At 37.6% G+C, this 16,549-nt stretch overlaps 1 protein-coding gene across 1 annotated transcript in view; it reads left to right on the top strand.

The window, feature by feature from the left end:
• The window catches only part of PLD5 (phospholipase D family member 5), a 167,363-nt gene extending 155,223 nt beyond the window's left edge, over nt 1-12,140 (top strand). Inside the window, exons 6-10 of the mRNA XM_059468744.1 lie at nt 712-909; nt 4,102-4,241; nt 6,000-6,165; nt 9,618-9,732; nt 10,979-12,140. Of these exons, the coding sequence (XP_059324727.1) occupies nt 712-909; nt 4,102-4,241; nt 6,000-6,165; nt 9,618-9,732; nt 10,979-11,214 (855 nt within the window). The 3' untranslated portion in view covers nt 11,215-12,140. The remainder of the gene's footprint in view (nt 1-711; nt 910-4,101; nt 4,242-5,999; nt 6,166-9,617; nt 9,733-10,978) is intronic.
• The last annotated feature ends 4,409 nt before the right edge of the window (nt 12,141-16,549 follow it).

The following is a 16,549-nucleotide window of genomic DNA, read 5'->3' as shown; positions in this document are numbered from 1 at the left end:
TGGAGAGTTCATATTACCCTTATTTTCTTCTTCATGCCAGGCAGACTCCACAGGCATGCTACCAAGAGAGTTTACCTGCAGAAAACCAGCATGGATCTTTTAAATATTTATCCTGCATATGGTTTTCCCACAGATACATGCAGATTTTCTTCTTGCTTTGTTTTAGAAGATGGCTGAAGTACTATTAAATACAGGTAGTGAGAGGTCAATGGCATCCAGGCCCACACCACTCCTTTCTTGAGCTGTTCTAAAGGAAGGGAGGAGAGTGAGCATGTGGTTACACTTTGGTTACAAAAACCAGACTAAAATTCAGCATAAAATTCTGTCAGCAGCTTAGGTTCTAGGAGTGTACAATTAATGAAATCTCTGCCAAAACAAGATTTATGATGATCAAGAGACATGCCTTTACCTAAATGAGAAGTGGGACTGTGCCTGTTGAAGGCTAAAGAATTTAATTGTACTCTGCTGTCTGTATTTACTTGGACTATTTTTCCTCATAATTTATATGTGAGAATGTTGATGCTTACAGAGTACTTTCTGTAAGAGAAAAGTATCATTATCAGCAAAAAGTATCATTATCTCCCTTTTAACATGTGAAGAAACTGGCACCCAGAAAGCTGGTGTACCCAAGGTGGGGTTTTTGTGTTTTTGCTGTATACTTCAGATCCATCAGCGAAAACATCACTAATGATCCAGCTTTTAATTTCACAGATGAAGGAACTTGGCGTCATCGTATACAACTGCAGCTGCCTGGTCCTGGATTTACAAAGGATATTTGCCCTGTACAGCTCATTAAGGTATAAGAATAAAGTACCTCCAAGTTGGTCTAAGAGACTCTATGGAGTGTACGATACTCAAAATAAACTGACGCTGCAGCTGAACGAGACAAAATCGGAAGCTTTTGTGTCGGTAAGTTCTGGAATGAGTTCCAGGGGTTGGGGGGCAGTGTAGGGAAGAAGTGTACTTAACCCACAAGATCTTTGAAAGACCTGGAAATTAAAAATATCACTTTTTTTTTTTTTTTCAATTCTGGTTTCTATGACATGGAGTTTGTCAGGACTTTAGATACTTCAGGATTTCATTTGAGCATTATTCAATTTCCCTTTCTCTGCAATGTTCAGCACTTTTCTCGTTGTCTTCAGAAAACGATACAGAGACCCTTCAAATTAAATTCTTTTATTTATAGTAATAGGTAGAATGTGAATGACTTGGGAGTAAATGAACCATGAATCAGATGTAGAAAATTATACAGAATAAGCAGAGCTTGCATTTTTATCAATGTAATTTATAAGGATTCACCCTATTGCAAAGCATTCATACTTCTGTACAAGATCATCTACTTCAGCATTATTTTTAAATGACATTTTAAAACTTCTAAAATCTAAGCAGTTATCCCCATGGAAGCACTGTCTGTGCCTGTATTTTTAATGGAAAGAAATGGAGTCCTCCATCTCATCAGTGATGTAGCAAAACTGGAAAAAAGTACCCAGTGAGATAGAGATGATGGAAGATGTGGAGTGTCATTAATTTCGGGGTGAATTACATGAGTGTAAACCACCCTTTCAAAATTAGGAATATAAACAAAGTTGCTGAGAGTAATTTTCCATTCTCTATAAAACAAGGGCAAAACCACCATTGCTTTATAGCCATACTGTGTCTAAAATAGCACAACACACGTAGCCCACTATTAAGCTGTACGGCCACGGACATCAGACAGTGCAGACGGGTTGTTATACAGGGCAGGGTTCCCCTTCTGGGCACCAGGCAATGTTCTGCTCTCCAAGATTGTTTCTACTCTTACAATCAGTGGACAGACAGAGAACTATTTTGGAGTGAAAATGTGGAAGTGCCTAAGACAGCCACAATTAATAGTGGTCTGAAAAAATGGACACTTCCATTGATTCTGGAGAATCTTAAGGACTAGCTTACATGAGAGACAGAATTTTGGACAGTTTGCTAATGCACTGTGAAATTAAATGCTACTCCTTTCTAAGAAATCTTTCAGAAATTGAGAAATCCTGCTGAAAGTTGATCCTGGAAGTGAACACAGAATTGAAAGCTGGTTAAGGCTCAGTTTAAGGAATCTGGGATCCTAGACAAAGGCAGATGGAGAGAGACTCCACCTTTTTTTTCAGTTTGCAGAGTGTTCCCTTCCTCTATGATTTTTTCCTTTCCTGTTGGCATGGAAGCCTCTGCTCTTGGCACTTCACTTTAGAAAACAAAAGGAAGGACTCAGTGGTACCCAGAAGCTCAGATCACTGAAGTCCAACTCCAAGAACTAACTGAATTTGTATCCACAGCCACTTGGGCTGACGTGCCCCTCTCAAGTGCAGCACTGGAGTTGCTTGGGACTGACTTGGTGGACCGAGTGTTAATGCTGCTGTGTGTTCCTGAGCTAATGATCAGAAGGAGGTTCCCAGGAGCCAGGCAGTTCCCTTGATGCTGTGGCAGTCCTGCCTGGGGCAGAAACAGGCTGCTGCCTCCCTGTGGGTTCAGGACAGCACACCCTGAGCAGGGGCATGGAAAGGTGCTGTTCTCAGCCAGAATACAGGCCTGTTCCTGGTAGGTGAAGAGGAGGAACAAGTGGGTGCTTGATCAGAACAGCAAGTGCTACACAACATGGAGACCATTCCTAAGCCAGTCCATGGCTGTGGGGCAGGGATCAGCTGTGCCACATAGTAACAAGTGGAATGTCCCAAAGCACAGTGCTACAGTGAGAGTTTTTACTGAGATTTTTCTCCTAATTATCTTCAGGAAGTCTTTCACTTTCAGATGTATATAAATATTTGTATGAATGCATCTGAAGAAGACAACTGCATGACAATTTCTTTCTTCAACTGTTCTGTAACTTTAAAGTTCAAGAAAATAATACAAGTGTTAAGAATAACTTCTCAGAGCAATAACCTCCAAAAAGTTCCAGATAATTGAAATAAGTTATATTTAATATTTTAACCATATTTAAATCACTTTACACTTTTTTCTTGAGTTGAAATTAATTTTTTGAAAACTTACTTCAGTGTTTGTGCTATATAAAACAAGCGCCATACACAGTCATTGGATTTTTTGTTATACTTGGGAATCATAGCTTAGTGTTGCTTAGCAACAAACTCATCTTTCAGACTGGCTGATAAAGTATAAGAGGTTTTGGTTTTTCAGTGTTCAGGAATGGATCTGGAATATTGGTCTTGAAATCTTGCTACGGTTAATTTTCTAGTCTTTTCTGTACTTAGTTGTAGTAAATCCTTAAGAACATCAGTCAGTAATAAGAAACCACTGCGACAGGCAGTGTACTGAAATTAAGGAAGACTAATAAACCCCTGGGATCTTTCCCTAAAGGAAAGATGCCCATCTGGATGCCAGCTGCAACCCAAGCAAGTAGGTGAGAGGTGATACAGTGGCAGGAAAACACCTGTTCCAGCTGGGTTAAAGTGCCTTTGACAGCCTCTGTCCCAGGAATGAAGTTGTTGCCTGCAAGTAGCTTGAAAGGGGGGTTCACTTTTCTCTCCCTGCTTGTGCAGCAGAGTAGAAAGTCCTGGGCACGTCTGACACAGATGAGCAATTTCCACGGGTTTCACCTTGCCTTCAGCCCCAGACAGAAGGCAGAACAGCTGCAATCTGGGCTTGTACCAGCTCTGTACTGGGAAATTCACTACCTGAAGCTTTGTTTTAAAGATAAGTTTCTTCCAAAACTGCAGCATCTCCCTGCAACTGACAGAAAACAATTCCTGCTCACAAGTGAAGGATCAGGCTCATGTGGCAAGAACATATGAACACTCCATCTAATAGAAACCAGTCCTGGGGCTCTTTAGAATAAAGTTCTCTGAAATGTAACTTCAATTACAGCTTGTTTCATGACAGTGGATGTTTTGAAGTCTGTGTCTTTTGCATTTTAACCACAGTTACACCTAAATGATGAAGCTTTTGAGGGCCAAGTAAGCAAGTAACTTGCCTTTGTAGCTTTGAGTATTCTAGCAGGACAGCTGAAGGTATTAGTTAATAATCTCTGCTAAAATAACAGATACTACTTTTCATCTCAAGAAGACTGAGGGGGAGAGAAAATAAATCATTTTTAATACCATATTTGAACTTTTCCTTTCACAGAACTCACCTAAACTCTTCTGCCCCAAGGACAGAGTCCTGGATATCGAAGCTATCTACAGTGTTATTGATGATGCCAAGCAGTTTGTGTACATTGCTGTCATGGACTACTTGCCCATTGTCATCGACACCAACGCCAAACGGTGAGTGTCCAGGCCCAGGGCCAGCTGGTTACCATAATGCCAGGGGGGTCTGCTGGGGAAAATGAACCCACAGGAGGTTAGTTACTACTGTGCACCTTTTCTTGGGGCCCAATTCTGCTCTTATTGAAATCAGTGAGAGTCCTGCCATTGACTTGAATGGGAGCAGAATTGGGACCTAAGAGGACATTTCCAGTTCTGGGTCCTAAGCTTTGGATCTGCCTGTTGAAGGAGATCAAAAATTGTCTAGTCTGACTATCTGCACGTGACTAGGACCCAGGAATATAACAGTCTGCTTATACACAAATCCTATTTCTTACACTATTACATTGACTATTCTGAGACCACAACTATGGGCATATTATGAGTATCATGCAGATATTCAACATGACATAATGTGTGTGTGTGTGTGTGTGTGTGTGTGTGTGTGTGTGTGTTAGGAGAGAAATAATGTGTGGTGACTTGTATACAGTGTGGGAAATGTCATTATCTTACTGGCATGCACATATAAATGAAAATTCCCAGTTCAGAATAGATTACATGTGAACGATATCACAGTTTGGTTACCTGAGAGGTGCTAAAACAAACAAAACCACATAATTTTTGAACAGCCAGTTTGTATGGACCATTAAAAAGCATTCATGGGCCCAACACTAGAGCCAGAGTGCATCAAAACTATCCTGCTCAGGAGGCAAATATCCACTGGTCCCTCCTACTCTTGATAATGCTCACAGTGAATTTAGGATCTAGCAAAGCCTGCTATTCCATCTATGCATTTTATTTGAACACAGTTAAACCAAACTAAGCATGTGGTTATGTACTCTTTTCTATTTAGAGCTGTTCTGTTCAAATTTTTCAAAAAATAATTATCATATTACTGATACCAAGCATAAACTGCTCTAAGTCTATGAGAGAGCTTTTTCAATAAACTCATTAGGTACAGCCTCCATCACAGGGAAAGAATCATGGGCAGTGCTGTAGGAACCTCAGTCTCACTATATGTATCTCTCCTACTTCTCCTTTATGTTGGAAAGCATCTTAGTATGGAGAACCACTGCAGTGTTGTATGTTATCTCCTCTGCTCCTCCTTACTTTATTTTCTCTACTGGATTAGGGGCATCCAGGAAAGCCACCAGTGTGAATTCTTCAACGTTTTTCCTTCATCACGGCTTTGTGTTTGAGGCACTGCCCCAGCTTATCTGCCTTGCCAGTTCCCAGTTCGTGCTTCTAAGTTATTTTCTGGCATGGTAGAGCTCGGATTTCATTAGCCCAGGTGTTTTGATGCTACTGGACTGTAGAAAACATGCATTTTCCTTTGCTTAATTTTCCCTGCCCTGACCTGCTCCCACCAAATATCAGGAATACAGAGCTAAATGCCAATTGTGAGGATAGCACCATGGAAGCCACCATCCCATTCCTGGCAGAATTCCTGCAATCCTCATCACATAGCATCCTCCTTAAGCAACCCATCTCATCTGCTGCTCCTGAAGCACGCAGGCACCGTGCACAGCAGCTCTGTTTCCCAAGGAGAGATGACAGAGGGCATTCCAGCCCCCAGCCTGCGCTGTCCCAGTGCGGAGGGGTTAAACAAGGGATGCCAGCCAAGGAGAGAAGCGGTGTCCCCGGTCCCTGACCCAGGGAAATCAGGGAGATCCTGGGTGGCCGTGTCTGGGCTGGCCAGCAGCGCCCTCTGCCTGCGGCTCTCCCAAATGTTTTAAAGTTTTTAAAGTTCTCTGCAAATGTTATCTTCTTTCTCCACAGGTACTGGCCGTATTTAGATGGGAAGATAAGAGAAGCATTGGTTTTACGAAGTATTAAAGTACGACTTCTCATCAGTTTCTCAAGAGACACAGATCCCCTTACTTTTAACTTTGTTTCATCTCTGAAAGCTATTTGCACTGAAGTTCCAAGCTGTAGTTTGAAAGTTGTAAGTATAATCCATATTGCTTTAAAATAGAATATATTCCCCACCCCGCCCAAAAAAAAAGAATCAAGAAAATATAACAACTGAGATTTTTTTCTGCTATCTTTAAATTCAATTAAATATCAGGAAATGTAAAATATTGAACATAATTTACTGCTAGTAGTAACAGAATTCAAAATGAAGTCAGAAAAATACATTGGTGCCAAAAGACAGTCAGTGTGGTGGACAGCCCGTGCAAAACACCACATGTGGTGTCTCACAGCAAAATCCACAGAGTGAGCTGTAGCCACTGGTCATGTTTATACTGTGAGATAAGAGTCAATCTGACAGCATAAAAATGTGATTTAATCTGCATTCTCGTAACCTTACTGTTAAGCTGTGTAAGCATCTACTTTTTCTTCATTCAAGTGAAAAGTACAGGAAAAAAAAAATGAAGATTTTACATTAAATACAGACTACAAAATGAAAACTGTGAAGACCAGAAATGCCACTCTGGGGCCACATTAGACATGCAGTACAGTGAGAAAAGTGAGAAAGGAAAGTGAGAAAAACCATACAAATGCATTAGAAAACAGAATGTATGGTAATTGCTACTTCCAGTGTGACACACTTCACTTTTATGAAATTGAGGCACACTGGAAATCAGCCACCTTGGATCCTGGTGGAGGGATTTGTGAGGTTTTTTTTGTTTTGTTTTGTGTTTTTCAGATAACAGTTCTAAATAATCAGCTGGATTATGTTGATTTCCTAAATTAATAATCCCGTAAATCCTTCTGGCTTTTTGAAAATTGACAACAATTCTAAAAAGAAGTACTATTTCTTATACACACAATAAGTGCATTATGCATATCTATAAATAGAGCTTTTTGTTATAATGTATGTTGTTATTATAAATTTCCTCAGCAAAAAAGCAGCCTAAAGTGTGGGTTTAAGTCAAAAAAACCCATACATAGCTGACTCTGTTTAAGCCACTTCAATTTTAAGTAAGTTCTAGCTTTTTCCACATTTATCATCAAAATTCTATTTACATATTCAAAAATTTTTTTGCAAGTGGTACCTAATATGTATATTCATTGCCATCCATTTACAGCAGGTAAAATCTTTTGTACAGAATTTATCTTGTCAAGAACTAAATGATAAAAGGAAAAAAACTACTCCTCAACATCTGTTCTAGGTGAATAGTCCAGCTAGAATCTCTGCAATTAGAAAAGACAAAACCAACTTTCAGTAAAAAATCAGCTGTAGAGAGTTGTAAAAATACAACACTAAGTCAGTTACCTCTGTGCTGTGCATCACATTTCCTAGTCTGGGAAATGGAACCACTGTCTTAAATAAACCTTGGTATTTGTAATAGCCCAAGGGTCAGACTTTGCTGATGTCAATTTGATTTTGGCTGAAAACTGTACCATAGGCTCCATCTCAATACTCTTTTAATTAAAAATGCATGTCAGATGAGCAACTGCTTTTTAAAGCTGCATTTCTTCTGTATTCATCTGTTATAGCCAGGATCAAAGTGAAACAAAACTATGTGTGTGTACAGAGGAGAAAGAATAGGTTAAAAAAGTAAAAAACTAACTTTTAACTATTGAAAACATTCCTTTTCCCTCTTAGTTCTGCTTTGGCGGTGAGAAAACATAAACTAACCTCAGTAAAAAAAATACCGTCTTCCAGACATGTATTGTGTGTTTATATATAAAACCACTGCAATTTTAAGAGAAACCTGTTACAAATTCTGATTGAAATTACACTTAAATTGCTAGGCTGTCACAATACCTCTGTATGGTTCTGACCAAAATGCCACAAACACCTGCACTACATGACCTCCTATCCCCCTGTTGTCCTGTTCTTTTGGAGATCTTACAAAGCATACTCAGTAACTTCTTTTTTTTTTATTTACCTCTTGATCCTTGTGATAGGCCTTGCCTTGATTGTTTTTTTGGGTTTTTTTTTCTTATTCCTGTGGAAAGACCAGTTTGGCTTGAAAGTTTGCAGTGAGTGCCAATGCGTGGCTGCTGCTGCAGGGTGCACTGGTTTGCCAATGGTCATCGCAGAGAAGGAGATGCAGATGTAATTTCTCTGTTGGATGGGAATCTCCTCCTGGTTTCTGACCAGGATAATGCAAGTTTTGGTATTGCCTTACTGCAAGTATAGAGTTAGGGCACTGCAACCCTGTTACACCTGGCATTTTCAGCATCTCCAAATCCCATTCACAGAGGCATTAATAATTACTGTTTTCAACTGAAACTGTTTTGAGAACGCAAACTCAATACAAGTACTCTGAAGAACATGATCACTGGAAGAACCTGCACCTAGAAAGCTTTGTTTGAGGACTAACTAAAGGCTCTAAGCACACAGCCAAAGGGCAAGCAGTAACCTGCATATCAAACTGCTGCTGAAGCAGGGAGCTCTGTCCTATGCTCTGTTCATGTGCTCATGAAATTAAAGCTTGAATCAGAAAGGGCAGACTCAAGGCGAAGAGCTCACCATTGTGCTTCTTGGGACCTTAATTCCTGTATTCCTTAAGTTTTGTCTACTTTACCCTGTAAATGACTCTTGTGTGCACAAATGCCTGCTCCAACTCTGAAATGAGCAGCAGGAAGGGGCCAGCTCTGTTGGGTGCAGTGCTGGCAGAGAAAGGTGAGTGCTTTGAAAGGGCCTGCAGAAGTTATGACCTAGAACAAAACTGTCTCTAGACAACTGGAAAACACAAAGGAGTGGCAAGGAACATCTATCTACAGCTAAGTTATTCTTGATTGTCTACATTAATCTATTTTTGAGTTGTGCAGGTGTATTCTTGCTCATTTTTGTCTGTTACTGATCAGATGAGGAGGGCATATCTCTCTAAAATTATAAATAAATAAGCAAATAAATAAGTCTTGCTCATACTTCACTCTCCAGGGTAAAACATTTTCCTCCTGTTGCCTAGAAAATTTGATCTTTTATACCAAATTCAATCCCAAGAAGCTTCTAAATTTCTGAAATGCTAAGTTTCCTGTTGGAAACTATACAATGTGTGATTGCAGAGGTATTAATTCAGCTGTTGTTGTGTCTGCTGATCCCAATCCTGAAGCAGACTTCAAACCCCAGTGTCCCTTGAAAAATGAGGACATGAGTTAAAGAAAAGTTCCTGGCTCTCACTATGGAGAACAGAAAGATGTTGGGTTTTTTTTTTCATTTTATAGCCTTTTCCACCTGGCACTGTATTGCTTTTAGCATGCAGTAGCCATATACTTTGTATAGTTCAGAATGCCAAGGCAGGAGTATCACAAACTATGAGAATTGAATTAGAAATACAATGTGCAGCATTTTATTAAAGTTAATGCTTGGCAATAAACACTCAAGGCTCTTCTGTAATACCAACTAATTTTCAATAAAGATTAGAGAACAGACTGTATTTTTTCTGTCTCTTATGGAGCAATTCTCATTAACCTGTGCTTCCTTCTATTTTATGGCAGAAATTCTTTGACCTTGAGGAAGAGAGTGCCTGCTTCCTTAAAGAACAGAAGAACACTTCCCTTCCCAAACTGAATCGTAACAAATACATGGTGACTGATGGAGCTGCCTATATTGGTAAGTAATCACATCTCAAGAAATTCTAGCTTGTATCCTGAAATAACAACCTTTTGTAGATGAGCAATCTACAGCTGATATGTTCCTTAAGTGAAGATAATAGTTAATTTCTTTGGGAACCTGGCTGGTGACTGAACTTTGAGACTTTGCTCATTTAAAACCGTTTTCCCCTCTGAATCAGTTTCTCAAGACCAACATTCTGCTTTCAGTATATTAAAACAGACTGAAAACACAAATATAACACAATTTATGAAGCAGGTATAATTATTAGCACATTCTCTTGTTCTGCAATCCAATGAAGGTGGAGTGTTCTCCTTTTCCCATGTTATTACTAAAGCTATGGTCAATCTTGACAAATACTGTACAGATGCTCTTCATCCTCATCATCCAAAGCCTTACTCCATTTACTATAATGCTATTTCAGACACCCTCCTAACATTAGGTATGTATCTAACTGGTATTTTGGGTTAAAAGTGTATTTAAGTAAAAGTGCTGTGTGGCACCTCACAAAACGTTGTTTGGTTTTTTTTACTTGAAAGCATAGCAAAAATTGTCCCTCGTGATGAGGTTTCAATTTACCATCCCTGATAACTTTAAAATTCTTAATGTTTCCTGCTGAAGTAACAGCCTTGTTTGTCCAAAATTCTGCATGTGTTTTAAGTGTATAATTTAAAATACTTACAGTTTTACTGCAATAAAAAAAAGGAGCTGAAGCACTTGATTTACCTGTTTTCCATTAGTCCAATTAACCTTTTTGCCCTGCTATCCCCAGGATTCAAAGTGCTTATTTGTTACTTTAGATTTCCACAAAGATTGTAATAACTGGCATAAGCCAGTAAAATCGATTTTTCTTTCCTCAAATAGTATCTGTCAACAGGTAAGTTGTAAAATATCTACTGGTTTGGAACTCTGAATTGTTTGTACAGGAAAAAAAAATATTCATTTTTAGCACTGAAAAGGCCAGTAAGGAAAGTAAATGCAGTAATAATGTAATAGATGTAAAAAGAAGAGCAAATTAGTTTTGAGTAAATAGAAGAACCTGTTTTCACTTCTGAAGACTTAGAACTGTTAAAACTTCCAGAAACAATCTTCACTACGCATGGTATGTATCGGAGCTTTTTTTCCATCTCTGCACTGGGGAAAATGGTAGTGTTTCATTCTGGATTGCCCTTAGGGAGATTGGATTTTTATTTGGCTCTTTTTTTAATGTTAGAAACTCACTGTTTATTCCTGCCTTTGCTTACAGGTAATTTTGATTGGGTAGGAAATGCTTTTACGCAGAATGCCGGAGCTGGCCTTGTTATCAACCAAGCAGACGCGGGGAACAGCACAAGCATCATTAAGCAACTCAAGGCGGTTTTTGAAAGGGACTGGTATTCACATTATGCCAAAAGTTTACAACCAACAAAAATCCCAAACTGCTTTAACCACAAACTCAATAAAGGAACTTCAAATAAGACTTCCATGAGCAATGTGAATTAGAAAGACTATTTTACCGTTTAGTATGGCAACGAAGAATTATGTTGGGGTGTAGCCTTCTTTCATATTTACAGACAAAAGACTTAAAGAAAAAGCAAAAAAAAAAAAAGAAGTTTGGTTTGGGGGGGTGTTTTTAGGAAAAAGCACACTTATATTAAATCTGTCTAACCTATATTCTCTATATGGATTATTTAAGACTTTCAAATTTGTTATTTCTGACACTGAATGTCATTTCCGCTTCCATGTAAATTTTAATGTTCCACATTTGAATTTATCAGCATGTGTCAATGTTTCTGTTTTAGGATTTTCCCCAATTGCCAACCTGGCTAGAGCAAACCTTGGGGCAAAATGAAGATTCAAGCTATGAAATGGCATTCTAAGATCAGTTATTATTGACTTACAGATAGATGGTAGGTGTACTGTAATAGAAAATGTAAAGGAGTTAGCAAAGTTTCACCCATATAAATAATTCCCTTCAAATAACTACCCTGTCATAAAAATACTTACTGGTTTTGAGCATTTACTTTGAGTATCACTATTCCATGTCTTCTAACTAGCCTTAAAATACATTGGAGTTACAGAACTGGTAATTCTTTAATCTCCTAACAGTATGAGAAATTTTTGAGGGGTTGGAGTTGGCCTCATGAAGTTTGTCATATTCCCTAAAGCCTCTCAGATTTTTTATCAAAGTACTGTGGATTCCTTTCAACAGAACAGTTATTTCCAATTACATGCATTTCACCTAACAGTGAAAATCTCTGGGTTAATAGCTAAAACCTAGAACTGATTTTTTTCATGTTTTTGTAATCTGAAGAAAATTTCTTCCACACATTAAAGATTTATCATGTGTGAGTCAGCAGATACATGATGACTCATTACTAAACCAATGCACATCTCAAAATCAAATACTGCTTTTTAGAAAGGCCAAGGGTGCAAAATCATGCAATAATTGTAGTAAAATGATTATACAGTAACGTTGTTGATTTTTACACCTGAAGAATTTTCTTTCCTAATTTCTACTTTAAAAAGAAATAAAAATTGTGAAGTGACATTTTTTTGTTAAAATGTCATCCATATAGGTAAATACACCTGCATGGACAGAAAGTGATGCCTTCATTTAGACCACAGTTTTAGTTTACTTTTAGTTGGTGTTAAAAGTGTGCCTCTACAATCACAACCAAGTTGCACCAAGAAGCAATTGTTCTATAAAAGTATGAATTTGCTCTTTGAAGAAATGCACACAAATGTTTGACAACAAATTTTTCTCCAATCAGAGATGTAATAGCATAGTTTCATAATAAAAATGTTTCACTACTATGCCTCTGCTTCCATTGAAGAAACACAGCCATGAAAGCAAACTGCATTCTGTGTTTTGTTAAATATTCACAGAACCTTTTCCAAAATTTTGACTTTTCTTCTCATCTCCTGAAGGCACACTTCAAAAGCAGAGGGCAAAAAGAGAAAAAAAACCCAACCACATTCCAATGTATTAGTTTAATCTTATGAAGAAGTTAAAAACTCACCTTGATATTCAAAACATAGCTTACACTTAAAAGGTAAAAAAATTTCAAATTTATTTCATAGTGAGCACAACTTAGGGAATTCTAATAAATTAACATATGCACAACTTCAAATTGTCAGCTAGAGATATCCCACAAGACTAATTATGACCCCAAAAGGCACACTTTTGACAAAGATTTTTGTTTATTTTGGAATTGCAAAGATTTACATCATCTTACAGAAAATAATGATAAATCAAAGAAAACTTTTAAGATTGTCAACTTTTACAGAAAATATTTTGCACAACTCCAATTGTCAATAACATTTTCTGATATTCAGATAAACACATGGCATGTATTAGTCTCACAGACACATAGAAAAGCATATTATCTGACACACTGATAAGAAACAAGTGTTTTAAAAGAAAAAGGTTTCCTGTGTTGCTATGAGGAAAGATCTTTGTGAGGAGAAATTTCTGGATTTTCTTCCTTCTGTATATAATTTAGAGTATGTACAGCATTTATGGGAGAGATTCCCAGAACTTAATTTACTCGTTGTGGATTTTTTGTTTTGTTTAAGAAATTAATATTAGTCCAGATTAATTACTGATGAAAATTTCAGCTGAGTTGTACCACCAATAACTTTAGTCTTGTGAGTCAAAAACCCACAAAATGAACAAACAAAAAGCCCACCACATTTTTAAAAGCTGGTTGAGATAGTTGTACAGTTTCTGAGGTCCCTATGAATAGATGATCTTAAAGTTTGAGATAACCTTAATACTGTGACCTTACATAAACCACAAAATAATTCATGCAAACAAAAAAACCCCACTGCCTGGAGTTGTTAATTGTAGCACCTAATGGCAATAATACACAGTAATCAACCAATGTAGATTTTCCCCCCTCCTGCATTATGGATACTGCAAATGTGTTAAGTTTTTTAAATGACATCTTGTATAAAAAAAAAGGAGGATCTGAGTGGAACACAAATTTGTCAGACGATAAAGCTAAGCTGTTTACAAAGCAGGATTTGTTGATGAAATCAGACTGACCATTGACTGCTTTAGTATAACAAATGATTGTTAAAATGGCTTTACTGCACAGATCCTAGGAAAATGCAGATCATGACTACTAACAAGATCTGTTAGTTTGCAAATATTTTCTTATTGGCTAGATAAACAGATTCTTGGTGCAGTTTAAAGAGCAGATACATAAAAGTATTTTTTAAAAGTGGCAGTATGTTTTGGTTTTATGAATGGAAGAATTTGGGTGGTTTTGAACAACTTTCAATGCAAAATACTGGCCAGCCATCCTAAAAATGGAATGGCAGACTTAAATTTCATTTGGTATAAAGAATGGATCAATACTGTAATAACTGTTTAGAATGGCGTCAGCTCCTAAGTAGTACATAAGGCCTTGACCTATTACATTAGCCAAAAGACAAAGTACATCCTTGAACTTCAGCTAATAGGAAATTTAAAATAACAGATTATTTTTTGAAACCGTATAAGGGGATTATTGCCAATTCTTTGGCCTGGGCAGCACTGTTGCTGTTTAACTAGATTTGCTAAAACTGCCTCAGTTTTGGCTTCAGATCCTTCTGCCACTGTAATAAATGGAAGCAAATCCATTACAGTGATTTCACACTAGTTTAGCAGGGATCAGAATCTAAACTAGTTTTGTTTTGCTTCCAATCTCCTGAGTATCACCACTGCACAGGCTATTTCCTAATTTAACAGGGGGTTAAATTCAGGGGGTTCTCACAGGCATAACCCAAAAGATGCACTTTCTCTAGGCCCTTCTAACAGGTATTGGTAACTCTGTCATATTAAAGGCAATTTCCTAAACAGAACAGTTTTATTCTTAAAGAATATAGACTGCAATTGTTGTTTGCTGCAAACATTTACTAGTGCCTTATTCATACAAGCTTTTGTTTAACTGTTCCTCACCTGAAGTCCTGCTAAAGATCCTGTGTCTAGTACTGAGGCATAGAGCAAACTTCCTAAGTAAGAAGACATTGTGATGTTTACAGTTTAGTACCTAAAACAAGAGCCACAAAAAGACAAAAACTGACTGCAAGATGTTGGTCCAAACCACAAGCACATCTAAACTGGAGCATTTTTACCCAATTCCAGTTAAAGAACTAAATTTCATAATTTACTCCTGGCTTCTTTATCCAATCATCTACAACACAGTTGAATTATTCTGGCTTGCCAAGCTATAAAATCTGAATTCTCCCAATATGTGGCTGCTATGAAAACCATAATCACAGAAATTCCTGTAAGCACAGCTTGAAGTCCAAATATGACACAGTGGCTTTCCAGATCTTTCATGTTAAGTCTCAAGTTGTTTTGGGCCAGCTACTTTTTCTACCTGAAGCATGAACTAGGATCCACAACTACTCTCACCTCTTGTTTGAAGACCAGAAAGGCAAGGATTATGTGCTACGGCACAATGGCTATAGCTGTACCCTAACAGATTGAGGTTTTACCCTATGTAGGACCAGGTATTCCTCCCAGTAAATTCAGGCTGTGCTGGTAATTTAGAAGAGAGCTTGAGAAACAAGTAGAAAAGCCTCCAAATGCTATTTTTATTTTTAAGACCTCCCCATTATTTGCTATACTACCAGCTACCTAAATTCTACTACTTTGTTGAGATTCACACACATAAAAACTGAAAAATTAAGTTCTGTTACCTTCAAGTTAACTGTAATCTAAGAAAAAATCCAGAAAATGTATAGGGGTTTTTTGTGAGTTTAGCATGTACTTACTGGAAAGAGTGATGAGAATGCACTCTCATCAAGATGGCAAAAACATCACTTGGCTCTTCCAGTTTTTCAATCTGAAGTTCTAAATGTCCCTGTCTTAGATGATTATACACTTGACTCCTGAGAATGGCCTTATAGAGTGCACTAAGTTATCTTCAAACTTTCTGGTCTTCAAAATTAACTATTCATTTTAATACAAATATACTGACTAAATGTTTAGTATGTTTCCAGATGGTAATTTCTGGTGCTGTGTTTTTCTTCCACTCATACCCTTTCTCTACCTACAGCTATCATATATTCATGGTTTTTCAGTCATCATTATTCCAATGAAATCTATGTAAAGAAACCAGAATGAATCCTTGGTGTGTTTAAAATTCACAATGATGCCTCCCAAGTTGAAGGTACCACTTCTAACACTGCTCCACTTCTAACACTGCAAGGTATAGCAGCTCAACTGATACTGTAGGAGATTGATTTTCTTAGCTGTAGTTTTTCACTTTAATTACTGCTGGATGTTATTTATGAATTTCTCAGTATTGAATCAGGTTGCTCTTGGATCATCACTTTGCACAAATGCCTTAGAAGCTTGCCAAACTAGCATGTAAAGAGACCTCATTCAAAATAGTTTAGACAAGAAAAGAAGAACTCACATGCTTTACACTCTGAAGGGTGCTGAAGTCAATGGATAAACTCTGGTCCTATAATAAAGTGGAGCTTTCTGTTGTACCTCCTGTTTAGATTAATCCTGCATGGGCTTCCAAGAAAGTCTGTGAGAATTGTTTGTTTGAATTACCTTGCCATCAGGAATTTACAGAGAATCTGAAAATAATCCAGCTGTATTGAGTGGTTCAACACAGTAATGTCAAGTGGGTTTTCATGAAAACACATTTGTATTATATATCCATATGATACAAACTGCATTAACATGCTAATGTCAGGTTTTCTCTACAGTTCAAAAACATGTAGGACAAAAATCAAGCTACGGCAGCCTATTTCTGAAAACTTTGTTAAAAATAGATTTTAATAATGTAATTCAATTCTGGCTGCAAGTTATTCTGCTATAGTAATGTAG

Source organism: Ammospiza nelsoni, chromosome 3 (assembly GCF_027579445.1).
Source record: "Ammospiza nelsoni isolate bAmmNel1 chromosome 3, bAmmNel1.pri, whole genome shotgun sequence".
Classification (NCBI taxonomy): domain Eukaryota; kingdom Metazoa; phylum Chordata; class Aves; order Passeriformes; family Passerellidae; genus Ammospiza; species Ammospiza nelsoni.
The sequence above is the reverse complement of the archived record's forward strand: the minus strand, read 5'-3'. Positions and strand labels throughout refer to the sequence as shown.